This window comes from Amblyomma maculatum, chromosome 1 (assembly GCF_055883805.1).
Source record: "Amblyomma maculatum isolate TAMU_Amacu chromosome 1, ASM5588380v1, whole genome shotgun sequence".
Lineage (NCBI taxonomy): Eukaryota > Metazoa > Arthropoda > Arachnida > Ixodida > Ixodidae > Amblyomma > Amblyomma maculatum.
The window spans coordinates 137,892,701-137,907,837 of NC_139344.1; the positions used below are offsets into that span (position 1 = coordinate 137,892,701).

Consider the following 15,137-nt stretch of genomic DNA (forward strand, 5'->3'; position numbering starts at 1 on the left):
CTCGTCCACCTACGGGATGGCTGCACTACCGTTCTGCTCACCAACTTTTCGAACGAATTTCAGCACCTCGTCAAAGGCACGGTGATCTCCTTCCTCCAAGACGTCGTGGAGTGTCCACATTTGTGCACCGTGGAAGAAGCCCTTCAAGACGACACTGGACCTCGCCACGTTCTGCCACCTGTCGAAATAAACACTGAGTTATTGCCGGCTCAAAAGGATCTGCTTTCGGCTGTCTTGGCAGATTTTGCAGACTGCTTCGCAACGTCTTCCAAAGTGGGCCGAACTCCAGTCGCCAAGCACTGTATAATAACAGACGAGACCACGCGCCCCGTATGCCAACGCCCATACCGCGTTTCTCCAAAGGAACGAGCAGCGATTCAGAGACAGGTCACCGAAATGCTTTCCAACGATGTCATTCAGCCGTCTACAAGCCCGTGGACTTCGCCGGTTGTTCTCATCAGAAAGAAGGACAACACTCTGTAGTTCTGTGTCGATTACAGAAAGCTTAATCTCGTCACTAAAAAGGATGTTTAACTACTTCCCCGCATAGACGACGCACTCGATCGACTGCGAGATGCCCTATACTTCTCGTCGCTAGACCTAAAAAGTGGGTACTGGCAAATAGAAGTGGATGACAGAGACCGGGAGAAGACGGCTTTCGTGACACCCGATGGCTTGTATGAGTTTAAGGTGCTACCGTTCGGCCTATGTTCGGCACCGGCCACGTTCCAACGCATGATGGACACCGTTCTGTCCGGTTTGAAGTGGCAGTCGTGTTTGGTTTACCTGGACGATGTCGTCATATTTTCGACCACCTTCGACCAACACCTAGAAAGGTTATGCCTTGTGTTAAAAGCTCTCCGAGACGCCAACCTGACAATCAAACCGGAGAAATGTCACTTCGGCTTTGAGGAACTTCGCTTCCTTGGTCACGTGGTCAGCGCAAAAGGTGTTCGCCTGGACCCTGAAAAGACAGCAGCCGTTTCTGGTTTTCCGCACCCTACTGACAAGAAAGCTGTTCGACGGTTCTTAGGTTTGTGCTCCTATTATAGACGCTTTGTACGAGACTTTTCGCACATCGCGGAACCGCTAACCACACTGACTCGAGATGACACGCCGTTCCTGTGGGGAACTGAACAAGAGGCTGCTTTCCTTGAGCTTCGCAGCCGCCTACAGAATCCCCCTATACTAGGCCATTTTGACGAAAACGCCGCAACTGACGTTCACACTGATGCCAGCAACGTTGGGGTTGGTGCAGTACTAATTCAGTGGCAAGACGGTGCAGAACGGGTCATCGCTTACGTGAGCCGAACACTTACCCGCTCCGAAACCAACTATTTAACAACTGAGAAAGAATGTCTGGCGGTGGCCCTCACCAAGTTCCGACCATACCTCTACGGCCGACCTTTCCACGTTATAAGCGACCACCATTCATTATGTTGGCTCGCGAGCCTCAGAGACCCCTCAGGACGATTGGCTAGATGGAGCCTTAGATTACAAGAGTATGACGTAACAGTCGTATACAAATCAGGACGGAAGCATCAGGATGCTGACTGTCTGTCGCGCTCGCCCATCGCCATATGTCCAGAAGAAACGGCCGATGATTTTCCCTTTTTGGGGGCTATTAGTACAACTCAAATGGCGCAGCTGCAGAGAATGGACCCAGAGTTAGCGTCACTCGTCGACTATCTGCAGGGCGTTGACGCCCGTATTCCCCGTGTTTTTCATCGTGGGCTTCAAACGTTCACTCTGCGTGGTAACGTGCTCTACAAGCGAAATTTTGCTAACAGTGAAGAGACGTTTCTCCTTGTTGTGCCCTCCGAGTTTCGCCGAGATATATTGAGTGCCTGTCATGATGAACCCACCGCCGGCCACCTGGGGGTGAGCCGCACACTTGCACGAATTCGTCAAAAGTATTATTGGCCCAGGTTACTCCCATCAGTGCGAGCCTATGTACGCTCATGTCGTGACTGCCAACGTCGGAAGTCTCTGCCACTGAAATCCGCTGGATTTCTTCAGCCTATTGCTCCGCCGAAGACCCCTTTCCATCAAGTGGGCATGGATCTTCTCGGTCCTTTTCCAAAGTCCTCGTCTGGCAACCGTTGGGTGGTCGTCGCGACAGACTACCTAACACGGTACGCAGAGACCGCGTCCCTTGTTAAAGGTACTGCAGCCGAAGTTGCTCAGTTTTTCGTCCATAATATTGTCCTACGTCATGGCGCCCCCGCCGTGGTAATCACTGACCGTGGAACAGCTTTTACGGCTCGCCTAATCCGGTTGGTCATGACTCTGACTCACACCAGCCATCGACGCGCGACGGCATATCAACCTCAGACCAACGGGCTGGTGGAGCGCCTCAATCGCACCCTCACCGACATGATTTCTATGTATGTGGACGCAGAACATCGCACCTGGGATGCGATTTTGCCCTATATAACTTTCGCGTACAATACCGCCGCTCAAGAGACGACGCGACTGACCTCGTTCCAACTTGTCTTCGGTCGCCAAGTGAGCACGCCGTTGGATGCCATGATGCCAGTTGGTCCTTCTTGCGGCTCTGACGCCGAACTTGACGCCGACATATTTGTTCAGCGTGCTGAGGAAGCGCGGCAACTAGCACGCCTCAGAATCCACCGACAACAGGCGAATGACGCTGCTCGGTATAACCTCAGCCGAAGAATCGTCACTTACGAGCCGGGTGACTTCGTCTGGGTGTGGACACCCGTTCGTCATCGCGGGCCTATCTGAAAAGTTACTACGCCGATACTTCGGCCCTTACGAGATTGTTCACCGTATCAGTGACGTCACCTACGCCGTTGTTCCCGCAGCTTCAGCTCCATCCCGAAGGCCACAGCGTCCTGAAGTCGTGCACGTGGTTCGGCTGAAGCCCTATCATGATCGTGCATGACTGAACTTTTCGTCAACGCCGCTGGGTCCTTGTAACACTTTTATGCACCCTTTCGCTAACTTCTTCCTAGTAGCACCGCGTCGCATCGAGTCGATGCTACAGAGGAGGGGGGCAGTGATACAAGCTATAGTCGACGACGAAGCAGAGACAATCAGTGGCTAGTTGGCGTAGACGATGAAGTGGTTGCTGGTTGGCGTAGACGACGAAGTTGGTTGCCTGGAACCGCGCTCACACCGCTGCTCGGATTGCTCTCGAACTTCGACAGTCTTCTAGGCTCAAGGCATTGCCTGGACGTTGGCGCAATACCCGTTACAATATATATATATATATAAACTTCGGCGCGTTGTTTTTCCTTCCGCTTTGCATTTCATATTCTTTATCCCTAAAATCATCATAAGACTAATTCTTGTCAATACCAACAACAACAAAAAAATAAATATCGCCAATGTTTGCCACACACACACGCACGCATGCACGCACACACACACACACACACACACACACACACGAGATGTACGTATATACCTATATATACCGGGTGTTTCAGGGAAGGTGATGAGTAATGCTTAAAAATAGGGTTTTTGATGTAAAGAGAAGCTATTTGCGGCATAGTGATAGCAGTGCTGGCAGACATCAAAAAACAGGTGAATCATGATAACTGTAAAGTTTTTAAATTTTGATAGTTACCTTTTTAACTATTCCCGACAGGTGCCCGCTTGCAATTGGCGATTTTTAGCCGGCAGTTAGTAATAGCCATATCCATTTTTAGAATTTTGAAAATGCGAATCTGCTTGTCACAACGCGGAATCAAATTCTGGGTCATTGCGGCATGTGAAATCGAAACCGCGAGGCCCGTGCAGGCATACAGCCACACCCACAAGCTTGCGTCACTCAAGGAAGCAGCCACATGGTTTCCTGTGTCCCGCCCTAGTTCAAGGTATAAACATGGTATAAACGTGCTGCCCAGCCGTCTTCTGCTGCCTCACTATCTGAGCGAAGCTGAGTCACTGGCTGCCGCACATGGCGAACGAGTTTCTGGGCCTGAATGCACGGCTTGCGGCTTGCACTGGTTACAGCGCTGAACTGTTTGCACCTTGCGATTTTTTTTTTTATCTGTGCATGAGTTTTATCCTACCCATTCCAACATCCCAAGAGCATGAACTGGCATCATCGACCTTTTTGCTAGGAAAGCACCAGCAGGTCAAGTTCTTGTCGCTCCGGCAGATGTAAAAAGAAGTTACGCTCGTACTATTCTTATTTTTTTCATTTTTGCCATGCACCTAATTTTGAGGCAAGAAATGCATGCTCAACAGTTGTTTTCCTTGCGTTGCCATTTTAATTGCAGAAATTATCTGAGCACTTTTTTCATTTCACACAACGCTCCTTTTTCTCCCGGGTCGAAAATTGGTTTGATAACACCATTTGCTCAAAAGGTCTTTCTTGCACGCCCTTGCCCTTCGTTGCCTTCGATCTTCTTTCCTGTTTATTCTTTGTATTCTTTAATAGTTTTTCACAGGCTTTGAAAAATATTAAAGCATCTGCCACGATTGCATAGCGACTATGGCATTTACAACAATAGCATGAGTATGTAAGGGCATGAATAGGGTTAATTGGTCTTGCATCATAATTAATAAGGTAGAGACTCGTTTGTATTCAACAAAACGTGAGTCACCAAATGTTGTCGCTCCGGCAGATGTAAAAAGAAGTTACGCTCGTACTATTCTTATTTTTTTCATTTTTGCCATGCACCTAATTTTGAGGCAAGAAATGCATGCTCAACAGTTGTTTTCCTTGCGTTGCCATTTTAATTGCAGAAATTATCTGAGCACTTTTTTCATTTCACACAACGCTCCTTTTTCTCCCGGGTCGAAAATTGGTTTGATAACACCATTTGCTCAAAAGGTCTTTCTTGCACGCCCTTGCCCTTCGTTGCCTTCGATCTTCTTTCCTGTTTATTCTTTGTATTCTTTAATAGTTTTTCACAGGCTTTGAAAAATATTAAAGCATCTGCCACGATTGCATAGCGACTATGGCATTTACAACAATAGCATGAGTATGTAAGGGCATGAATAGGGTTAATTGGTCTTGCATCATAATTAATAAGGTAGAGACTCGTTTGTATTCAACAAAACGTGAGTCACCAAATGACACGCTGACGGCAAAAAATTTGCGTGTGTGGATGAAAAAAAATTTGCCTACACTCTCCGCAGTTCAAATTTCTTTTCATCGCGGTTTTACCTGGGCGGTAAGAAAACTACATTAGAGGCATCCTAGACTGCATTACGGATGAATCTAGCGTATTTCTGCTAACACCAAAATGAACGAGAGATGAAAAGAAATGTGAATAACAAAGCGCCTAGGCTCTGCTTCATTTCCATTTCTTTCCATCGCCCCTGTACAATACAAGAGCACTACATCACGTGCTCGAAAAGCTGTTCTTCCATGGCAATGCACAGCAAAAAATGATCTTTTATCGCGCGAACAGAGCACTCAATCATACCCTGAGGAATGTTTGTCAAGGTCATAGAAATTCTAAGCTTCAGGTCATCAAGGCTGGAGGACTGAGTCGTGTAAACATTATTCTTGATGTATCCTCAGAGCAAAAAGTCTAAGTGAGAATTCTGGTGACCTCGGAGGCCAAGCAGTCGGCCCACTGAGCCCAATTCACTGCCTGGGAAAGTTTGTGTCCAAAACGTCGACAGCACGAGAGAATGAGTGTGGTGGAGCCGCGTCATGCTGAAACCACATCACCTTTAGCACGTAAAGCAGAAGTTCTGAAGTGAAGTTCATGACCACATTATTTAGGATGCACTCTGTGTAGTTCTTGCCGGCGAGGTTACTGTCAATAAAAGGGGCCCACAATGCATCCTTGAAATATCCTGCACCATACATTTGTAGACCACCGAACCTGACATCTTTGTCCTTTTACCCAATGTGGGTTGGTGGTCGACCAATACTATGGGCGTTGTGCAGATTTACTGTGGAATCTCTGAAGCGCGCTTCATTGGTCCAGATTACGTCTAAAAATTCACGGCTTTCCTCGCATTTGATTGAAGATAAAGCGCACAGGAAGACACACAAAGAGAAGAAGACACAGGACATGCGCTAACCTGTGTGTCCTGTGTCTTCTTCTCTTGTGTGTGTCTTCCTGCGCGCTTTATCTTCAGTCAAGTTGCAATGCACCATCTAGCCCAACTTCAAGTTTCGCATTTGATTAGGCACCAGTTACAGAAATCGAGCCAGTGCTGAAAATCAGACCCTCCCACTGCTTGATGCAGGCACACCTTGTACGGATACATGTAGTGCTTTTTGAGAACTCGCCAAAAAGAAGTAAAAACTGAATCCCAATGCATTGGCGATTTCTCTCGTGCTGGCCTGTGGGTAGACTTTCACATAGGCAAAGGCACCTATTTCAAACTCTTCGCTCAAAACTGGGCCACGTCTTTGACGTTGAGGGTGCATTAACCCTGATCTCTCAAAAAGACTGAAAACTCTTGTGAAAGTGCAGCGAGAGGGTACATGGCAACCAGGATGCGCATCTTTGTGCAACTGCGCCACTAAAGTGGCACTCCTCTGCGCGCACACATACGCGGTAACAACGTCAACCATTTCAGTGATCAAAAAGTGGCCTCCAACAGATGCGGCCACGTCAGCGCTCAACTGACGTGAAGTCAGTCTGCTTACAAGGTGACCACTCCAAGACATTTCCTAAGCTGACATTTCCTGCTGTCATTCTTGTTTTATTTTCGAATACTTTGCGCCGCCTTATGCGACGTTGCATGCGCTGTCAGTGTTTCTAGGTTATCACTTTCGCCATGCATCAACAAAGCATATGCTCGCTGCAGGTGCCGTTGGAGCACCTTATCACTTTTTGTCGGTGCAGCGCCAGCAAACGTGCATTTTCACGGTGTTTCAGCCTGAGTGGAACAGTGCAGACCATGTGAAAGAGTGACGCGTTTCATTGACGTCGCTTTTCGCCCTGCCGCTGGCGCGCAGGTTTCGAATGCCGCGAGAAATGGCCCCAAAAGGTTGAGCCACAGCAGCGAGGGTAATCGAGTTTTCAAAGTTCTAAAAGCTGATATGGTTGTTACTGACGGCCGGCTACAAATCACTAATTGCAAGCAGGTGCCTACCGGCAATCATTAAAAAGTTAACTATCATAACTCAATTAAAAACTTGTCTAGTTAACACGATTCACCCGTTTTTTTGACATCTGCCAACACTGATAGTACTATGCAGAAAAAAGCTTCTCTTTACCTCAAAAACCCTATTTAAAAAAGTAAGCGATCATCTTCCCTGACACACCTGGTGTGCGTGTGTATATATAACTGGGTGACCAAGCTAACTTTAGTCAAGGGTTAAAAAATGAAATATTTGAGATAGGCCAGAAAAACCACTTGTATACAGCTGCCAGCCACCTGGAGCACCACAGGCAATTTTTTATCTTGCAATTAACTAATTGGTAATGAAGATAATTTTTCTAATTTATTAAGTATTGCCTTTAGACAATAAATGTGATTTGCAAAGTTGGAGAGCACCTTCTGAAATACCCATTCCATTTATTTTCAATAAAGCAAACTTCACGTGTATTGTTTTTCTAAGCTCAAAATAAAGACAGCGAAATACAAGAAATATCACATGATTAACGCATTTGTGTGCTGCGATTGTGGTGCCACACACACACACACACACACACACACACACACACACACACACACACACACACGCACGCACGCACGCACACACACACACACGGACGCGCGCGCACACACACACACACACACACACACACACACACACACACACACACACAATTCTGGCTTACACAGAAACATTTAACCTTTATTTAAAGCCTATGCCACTGAAGCTAACTTAATCACAAGAAAAATAATTGTACTTATTCCAGCTATCATAATATCCTAGTGCATCCATGAAAAAATCCATCACATGAAGCCTTTCTCGTGGTAATATATGGAGAATACTGAAGCTCACTATGCCTGAAGAGGGACAGGAAGAGGAAAATATCAATAAAGACAAAAGTTCTCACCTGGTTTCCAGCAAGGGTGGCTATGGCTTTGGCTCAAGGCGTTATACCAGATAAGCTGCCGGCAACCATCATAGGCTATAGAGAACTCATCATCCCCAATTCCATAGCCTTCCTGCAAAGACAATTTAAAAGATACCTTCTCAGGAGCCACACCTTAATGTTTAATTTCTACTCTTAAGGCATCTTTTAATATACTTATCAAAGCCAAGTGAAATGCCGGCTGCCACTGCACTTTGGAAACTATTCCTTTAGGCAAAACAACCTCAAATTTCAGTGGATGGACTGCTGTGTCAGTAGGCGGTGGAATGATTATGAATTCTGATAGTCGAACCCGGATACATCAAATTTTGGTTATATCGAACACACGGAATATCCCCTTGAAAATCCCATATAAAAGTATATCAAAGCCGCGTCATATATCGAACTCAATTTCACCCGTCGTTCGATATATCAAATTCCACACCACATACTGGAAAGTATGCCTTCCCCAAAGACGATCGCATCACCCTCGGCCGTTTGCCGCGTGACGTTTTCAAGCCACACGCGGAAGGAATGAGAGGAGACAGTTCGGCGACGGCTGGTCTAGGGCAGCGCCGTGCCCATTCCCTAAAGGCACGCACATCTGCTGTTATCGTTTCCCGCGCGCCAGCACATGTCGTTTGCAAGCCATGTGCATGAACGAACCAGAGAGAACCGGTGGGAACGAGAGGGGAAAAACGCGATAGAGCGAAGCGCAAGGGCGTGCCCATTCTTTGCCGAGCTATCTCTCTCCTTCCTCTCTCCTGCCCTTCGTTCGCAGTAGCACACGCTACGCATGCGCCAAGCCAGCTCAGCTCGTTTTCAGACAAAACGTCAGACGCTTTCTCCAGCGTGTGTTGCGAACCCCCTGCGCGCGGCGGCTGACGTGGCTATGGCACCTGTGGACGTTAAGAAGCGGCAGATCTCTCTCTCTGTCGTTTTTTTTTCGAGAGTTGTTTATTCTTATCATTGTGTTGTACGCACAGCGTAGTGTAAGATATGGTGGCTGCGTACGTTAAGAAGCGGCAGTATCTTTTTTTTTTTTTTCGGCAGTCGTTTATCCTTGCATGTATGAATCAACGAAAGCACGTGGTCAACTGCGATCGTGACACTGGCTTTTAAAATTTTTCGCTTCAAACAGCATTCAGCTACCACGCTTTCCAATGATTTTGTGGCAGTGGTCTACGCCTACCCCAAGAGCGGCATGATAAATCTAACTAGCCATCACGGGCACTCTACCAAGTTCGCTCCCCGCCACCGCAGGAGCTATCAATAGATAAACACGCCGTGACGTTATTGCTGCGCAGCATCTTGACACGCTGCCAAGAGATGAGCTGTGGATGAGACGACCGAAACGAAGTGGCGCGCACCATGACATAAAAGCGAAAATGCTCGCAATTTCTGCCGTGGCGACACAGAAACCTTATTTTGAGCTGCCCCGGTAGCTCGAGCGGCGAGAAGGACGCAGTTCCAACAAGTTGGAAATTTTTCTCTCTGTCGCTGCCGCTTGTCGCTGAGATCGCTCAATCGCTTGCATGTGAGCGAGCTGGCTATAAAGCTTTTTTATTTTCAAATTGTCGGGTGCAAAAGTGGAAAGTGGGTTCATTATGGGAGTGGGTTGATTACGTGACAAATACGGTATCGTTTTTTCGCATTGCAAGTGCCATCACAAGCCGATTTCTGTATATCTAATTATCGATATATCGAACTATTTCGCGATCCGCTTCGAGTTCGATATATACGGGTTCGACTGTATCTGTTTATTGCATGTAGATGAGCACAAGGGCAAAGCTACACCATTATTGGGCGTCTAAAACTTGGCCTCATTCACCAAGTTCATTCGTACTTTTGCTAGCCCTTTTATTTCTCTGGCATGTAGGAGTCAAAAAGAACAAAGTACAGACTTTGTCAAATGTTTAGAGCCCACGAAGTCTGCTTCTAAACCGTGTATAGTATGGCTCCCTTAGCAATTGTGGAACCCCTACCCACTGAAAAAGGTAGAACTGAAAATTTGCTTACCTCCTAGAGATTTGGAATATATTGGGAATAAACTACAGGCCACACGGTGTTTCTCATAAGCAAAATCCCTGGGCTCTGAAGTTTTTATTTATTTTCTTTTACAAAGACCCTAACCTAAGTCTCAATGAACCTGCCTGAGTTCCACTGGTTATATATGCAAGCTAAATATTATTTAGTTGACTCTCGTTAAATGAAACTCATCAGACTAGAACGATTAGCATATTCAAACTGACGTTTTCAGCCCTACGAAACAAAGCGTATTAAACAGGCTCTAGACAATTCAAACTATGCGCAATTTGAACAAATCAATTTTAAAGAGAGCACTGCATACAGAAAGTAGCGGACGTGTTGCCCAACTTGCTGTCACTGAATTGGAAAAAAAAAATGCCTCAGTCTGACTATCCAGTGACCAAAAGGTTGAATCTAAATACCTCAGGCCATATACAAAAGGACAAACTGAGGGCAAAGACACGGCTCCACTTATAGAAAATTCTTTGTCAAGTGGTCGCCGCCTCATTTTTAAGCTGCATTTCCCCAGCTGAGAAACTTGTTCTGACCACAACGCTCTGAACACGTGCACACATGCGCATACATTGGTGCATTCCATAAATGCTCCTGACTGTGCATCCGTACACGTTTTCCATGTTGCTGGTCTCTCACATATGGCTGCAGAGACCTCCCATCATTATAAAGGGAGGCTTTAAGCCCTGTTCCTCACCTCCTTACCTGACTACCTTTCCACAAAAGCTGACAGCTCAACCACAATGCTTCAGTAAAGTTGTGACATTAAGTTTCTACTTTCACAATAAATAGGACACTTGTGATGTCCAGGGCAGCACATTCTATATGCCACAGGACAGCCAATCTTTTCAGATAAGCAAGGCAGGCATAGCCACCATGTGATGAGGCCGAAACTTACACACGAGCATTTGCTTACGCTACAGCCTAATTTCATGGTAGCAGTGACTACTGGCAGAAAATTTTGCGTTCAAATTTACCAGAGAGAAATACCGGCAGCTAGCTCATTGTCAACACTTGTCATCATGCTGTTCCTGCATTAAGACCACATTAAACTGATTAAATCAATCCCTCAGTTAAATGGACTTCATTCATGTTAAACAGCTCATGGGCACTGGAAGGAACGATTGCATGGATGCTGTCTGAGTAAAAAATACACCATCAAACTGACTGCCACATGCATTCATGCCACTCACAGTATGCTTTCTACAATGCATTTCAATGCCTTGCAGCTTTGAGAAATGTTTGTTCATGGTCTTACTCTCTTATACGAGCTCACACAATAATTTTTCAACTTAGAGTGCTCATTTCTTACTTTGAACCTTAAAAAATCACACCACACAACCCCACAGAATAGTACAACTTTGCAAGAGATCAACGTTATGTGTAGTATATGAGCTGCACAACCCAACAAACCAACATAGCTTTGCTTGAACAACTCCCGTAGGTAGGCTACAACACTTTCTGCATTTATTTTTGTGAAATTTGGGCTGACTGAAGAAGAAGAAAAAAATTCCTCTCACTGCAGTACTTCAGTAGGGACCCTTTAGTTTTAAAGAAATCCAGATCAGTTATTACTGTGGGAAGCACAAATATAAAGCAGGTATCATCTCCTGAGAAGCAGTTTCACACAGAGTGTCTTAAAGAATACATATAAAGCACATGCTCCACATGATAAAATAAGTATGCACACCAAAGCTATGCTTACATGATTGAGAAACTTGCTCTCCCGGGTGGCCCAGCCAATTTGCATTACGCCTGAAGTGACAATTAAGGCCTCATAGTACCACACGCCAGAGTCTACTTGAAAGGTGCACCGTACACTCTCGAAAGACGATGCATCACATCGTGCCTTGAGGTGGGGGGATAGGGGATGAAATAAAACAGTAATGTGATTAAGGGCATCACAATCCATTTGAGGGCTTATTTAGCTGGACATAACATGTGCTACAGTGAATGAAGGTTATCCTCTTGGTGTCAGGCACGACTTCCTGCTGAACTTTAATCGAGGACAGCAGTATAAAGAATTACAATGCAATACTGCTGCCTCGCATAAATGTACCCTCCACAGTCGGATACAACTCAAGAAAAAAACCACCAGATGCCCCTCAAAAGAGGCCCTTCAGCCAGTGGTGCCGATCGACTCTCATAATGCCATGGTTCATCTGCCACGCTGACCCCACCCTTCACTTGCCACACACACCCTGCGCTATCCCGCTAGAGTATCTAAGGTAATTAATTATCCTAGCTGTTATGAAAATCAGCCGAAGCCATTGGCCGAGAGACCTCTTCATGGAGCATTCACTGGGTTTTCTTGAGCTGTATTCGACTACAACAAGATTCTGCCAAGTGTGCCAATCTGAAAACAGAAACGAGTCAAATTCAAAGCTTAAATGAAAGTACACGAGACTCACCAAACGACACGTGAAACCCATGCATTTAAATGGCAGGCCCCGAGTGACAATTAGAGAAGCACTGAGGACAACTCCATCTAATTCCCACTTTTGGTAAAGAAAACAAACAAACAAAAAAAAAAAAAAAAAACAATGCTTTGGCTTTTTCAGGCTGCAATGATGTTTGATTAGCAGCAAAAGACTCCTTCATTGATGAAAAAAAAAAAAATGAGACATTAATATGAATTATTTTTTTCTCCTGCCACTTGATGCCAATTAGTGACACAAGACAAGGAGTATCCATGATTACCAACAAAGTAAGTGGGACCGCAGCATGGGCTCGAGGATCTGCGAAAAAAACTGTCTTCGTGTCGCTGCAGCTTGCTTGCAAAAGAGACCAATGGTGGCGATATCTGCACTTCATTTTTTGGCCTTTTCTAGCTTAGAAAAGCTCCGTTTTCAGTGCAAATAGTCTCTTAGCCACTAGAACATTGTTGTCTATCGGTAACGGCCAACTTCACAATATGTCCTCAGTGTCCCTTCTAGTGACAACACAGTTGAGTCACAGTTACATACAATTTTGCAGTTATTGTCATGCTTTCAAGTAAACGCACCAGTGAAGAAAAATGGGACCGCTTCAACTCATACAGCTCACCAGAAATTTAACTTGAACAGTGATGCCTCGGCATAGAGGCACATTTAGTGAACTAGGAATAACACAAACAAAAATATGGAGCTCGCTATATAGTATTAATAAATCCCAAAGAAAAAGCCCAGAGACCCAACACATTGCACCCATTCAACCATTCAACTGCAGTGAAATTTTAGCTTTCATTGAAATGATGACTGCCCCATTCTTGCTGAAATGGCATAGAGTTCTCAGGTTCAAAAAAATAAAATATAAATAAATAAATAAATAAATAAATAAATAAATAAATAAATAAATAAAAAGGAAAGAAAACACAGCACAATCCTTCTGTTAGGTTTTCCACGGGAGCACGAAGAAAAACCATAACAGCTGGAAAGCACAAGTGAATTAAAAAAAGCACACTGTTGCCTGTCATTTTTTCATTTACATCTAGTAAAGGCAGCATGCTTATCTATCATCGTTCGCATGAAGTAGTATGAACAGCAAGGTTCATAGAGCAGAAGTTAGGTGCATGTTCCGTGCAAGGATTTCTACATGCAAAAAGCAGTTGTTATTTAGGCCTAGTGGCACTGCAAGCGTTCACATTCAACATCGCTCACTTGAACAAGTTGAGCGGCCCATTATCTGCATGTTTTATAGAACTGTGTCTGTGGGAAGCTAAACAATGGTCCCCAAAGGTTCCTGCTCAGAGCAGAATTTCAACTAAAATAGTTTGTCTGAAGGAAGTATGCTTTTCTCCCGATAATCGCAAATTACTGCGTATGCCACCTTTGCGCCTGATAATAATCCACTCCCAATAAGGTGCAAATGAGTAAATCACTGTTCGACAAGGCACCAGATTACAAACAACAGGCATATTTTACAGCAAGTGCTGTTACTGATACATGCATAGTGTGGCTTCAGCCCACTATCACGTGACCACATTATGAATGCAACTTTGCGCAGCCTAACATCATCAGGTGGAAAGTGCAGCAGTTAGATGCTTTCAAACACTTCTCTAATGCTACATGCTTGCGGGAGGCCAGAATCCAACAAATATGCAGTGAGGTGAACACCATAGACATGCATTGTGGGCCTACGCACACTCCTGTTATAAGTAGTTAGTAGTAGTTGTAAGGAAGGAAAAGTGCATTGCTGTCTCATGCAGGACGACACCTGAGCTAGAAAAGTAACATAATGTTACTAATGTAGAAAAACAATTCAATGAATAGAATGATAGTATATATGGTTAACAGATCTGAAACAATAAATAAGATATAATAAAAAACACGAGCATGATAGCAAATACTACAACCCCGTTTCAAAGGGGACGCTCCTATATTCCATCCATCCATTCATTCCAAGTGGGCGCAAGGAAGGAAAGATGCATTGCTGTCTCATGCAGGAGGACACCTGAGCTGTGCCGTGAAAGAAGGGATTAAGGAAGCAGCGACAGAAGACAAAAAATTTTGGTGTTTACGCTAGCTGTCATTGAATTTTGTGAATTAAGCAGCACAGCGTAAGTGTAGCCAATATTTTTTTTGACATCAATGAGTTTTGTAAGACTGCTCGCATAAACTAACCGGTGTAAGAATGGCATGACTACAGTTATTTTCTTCAAGCTTACTATTGATCCTGCTCTAACTTGCGGGTGGGACTTCTCAATCTAAACCCAAAAGAGCCGATGTAATAGTAGGCAAAGTTCAATAATTGAAATTTGGTTTCAACTAAAAATGGCCACTATCTTTGATATGCATGCCACAGCTAGCTGGCTATCGAGTAGTAGCTACTCAAAGGAGAAATTTAACAAACTGTGGAACCCATAGGCAAGGTGAGGCAAAGAACCTTTGGAAAGAGTGCTCTTGTGCATTTTGAGTGTATCACTCCACTACCTTACATGGGCTCTACATCGTTGCCAAATGTTGCAAGAGTTGCAATCTGGGCCAACTGGTTCACTGGCAAGGAAAAAGCAGCCCAACAGTTGAGGGCAAAGGAACTGACGACATGAGCACCGACTGCAAACTCAATAGGATTATTTGCAGCCACTATATATAGCACCTTGAAACTCTCCAAAGGTCTTGTCAACCAAGGCCACTGACGAAAATA

General features: G+C 45.0%; 1 protein-coding gene across 1 annotated transcript in view; it reads right to left on the reverse strand.

The window, feature by feature from the left end:
- The window catches only part of LOC146204046 (RING finger and SPRY domain-containing protein 1-like), a 72,262-nt gene that overhangs the window by 22,258 nt on the left and 34,867 nt on the right, over positions 1-15,137 (reverse strand). The window contains exons 10-11 of the mRNA XM_084589068.1: positions 11,719-11,862; positions 7,956-8,067 (exon numbers count right to left, since the gene is read on the reverse strand). Of these exons, the coding sequence (XP_084445194.1) occupies positions 7,956-8,067; positions 11,719-11,862 (256 nt within the window). The remainder of the gene's footprint in view (positions 1-7,955; positions 8,068-11,718; positions 11,863-15,137) is intronic.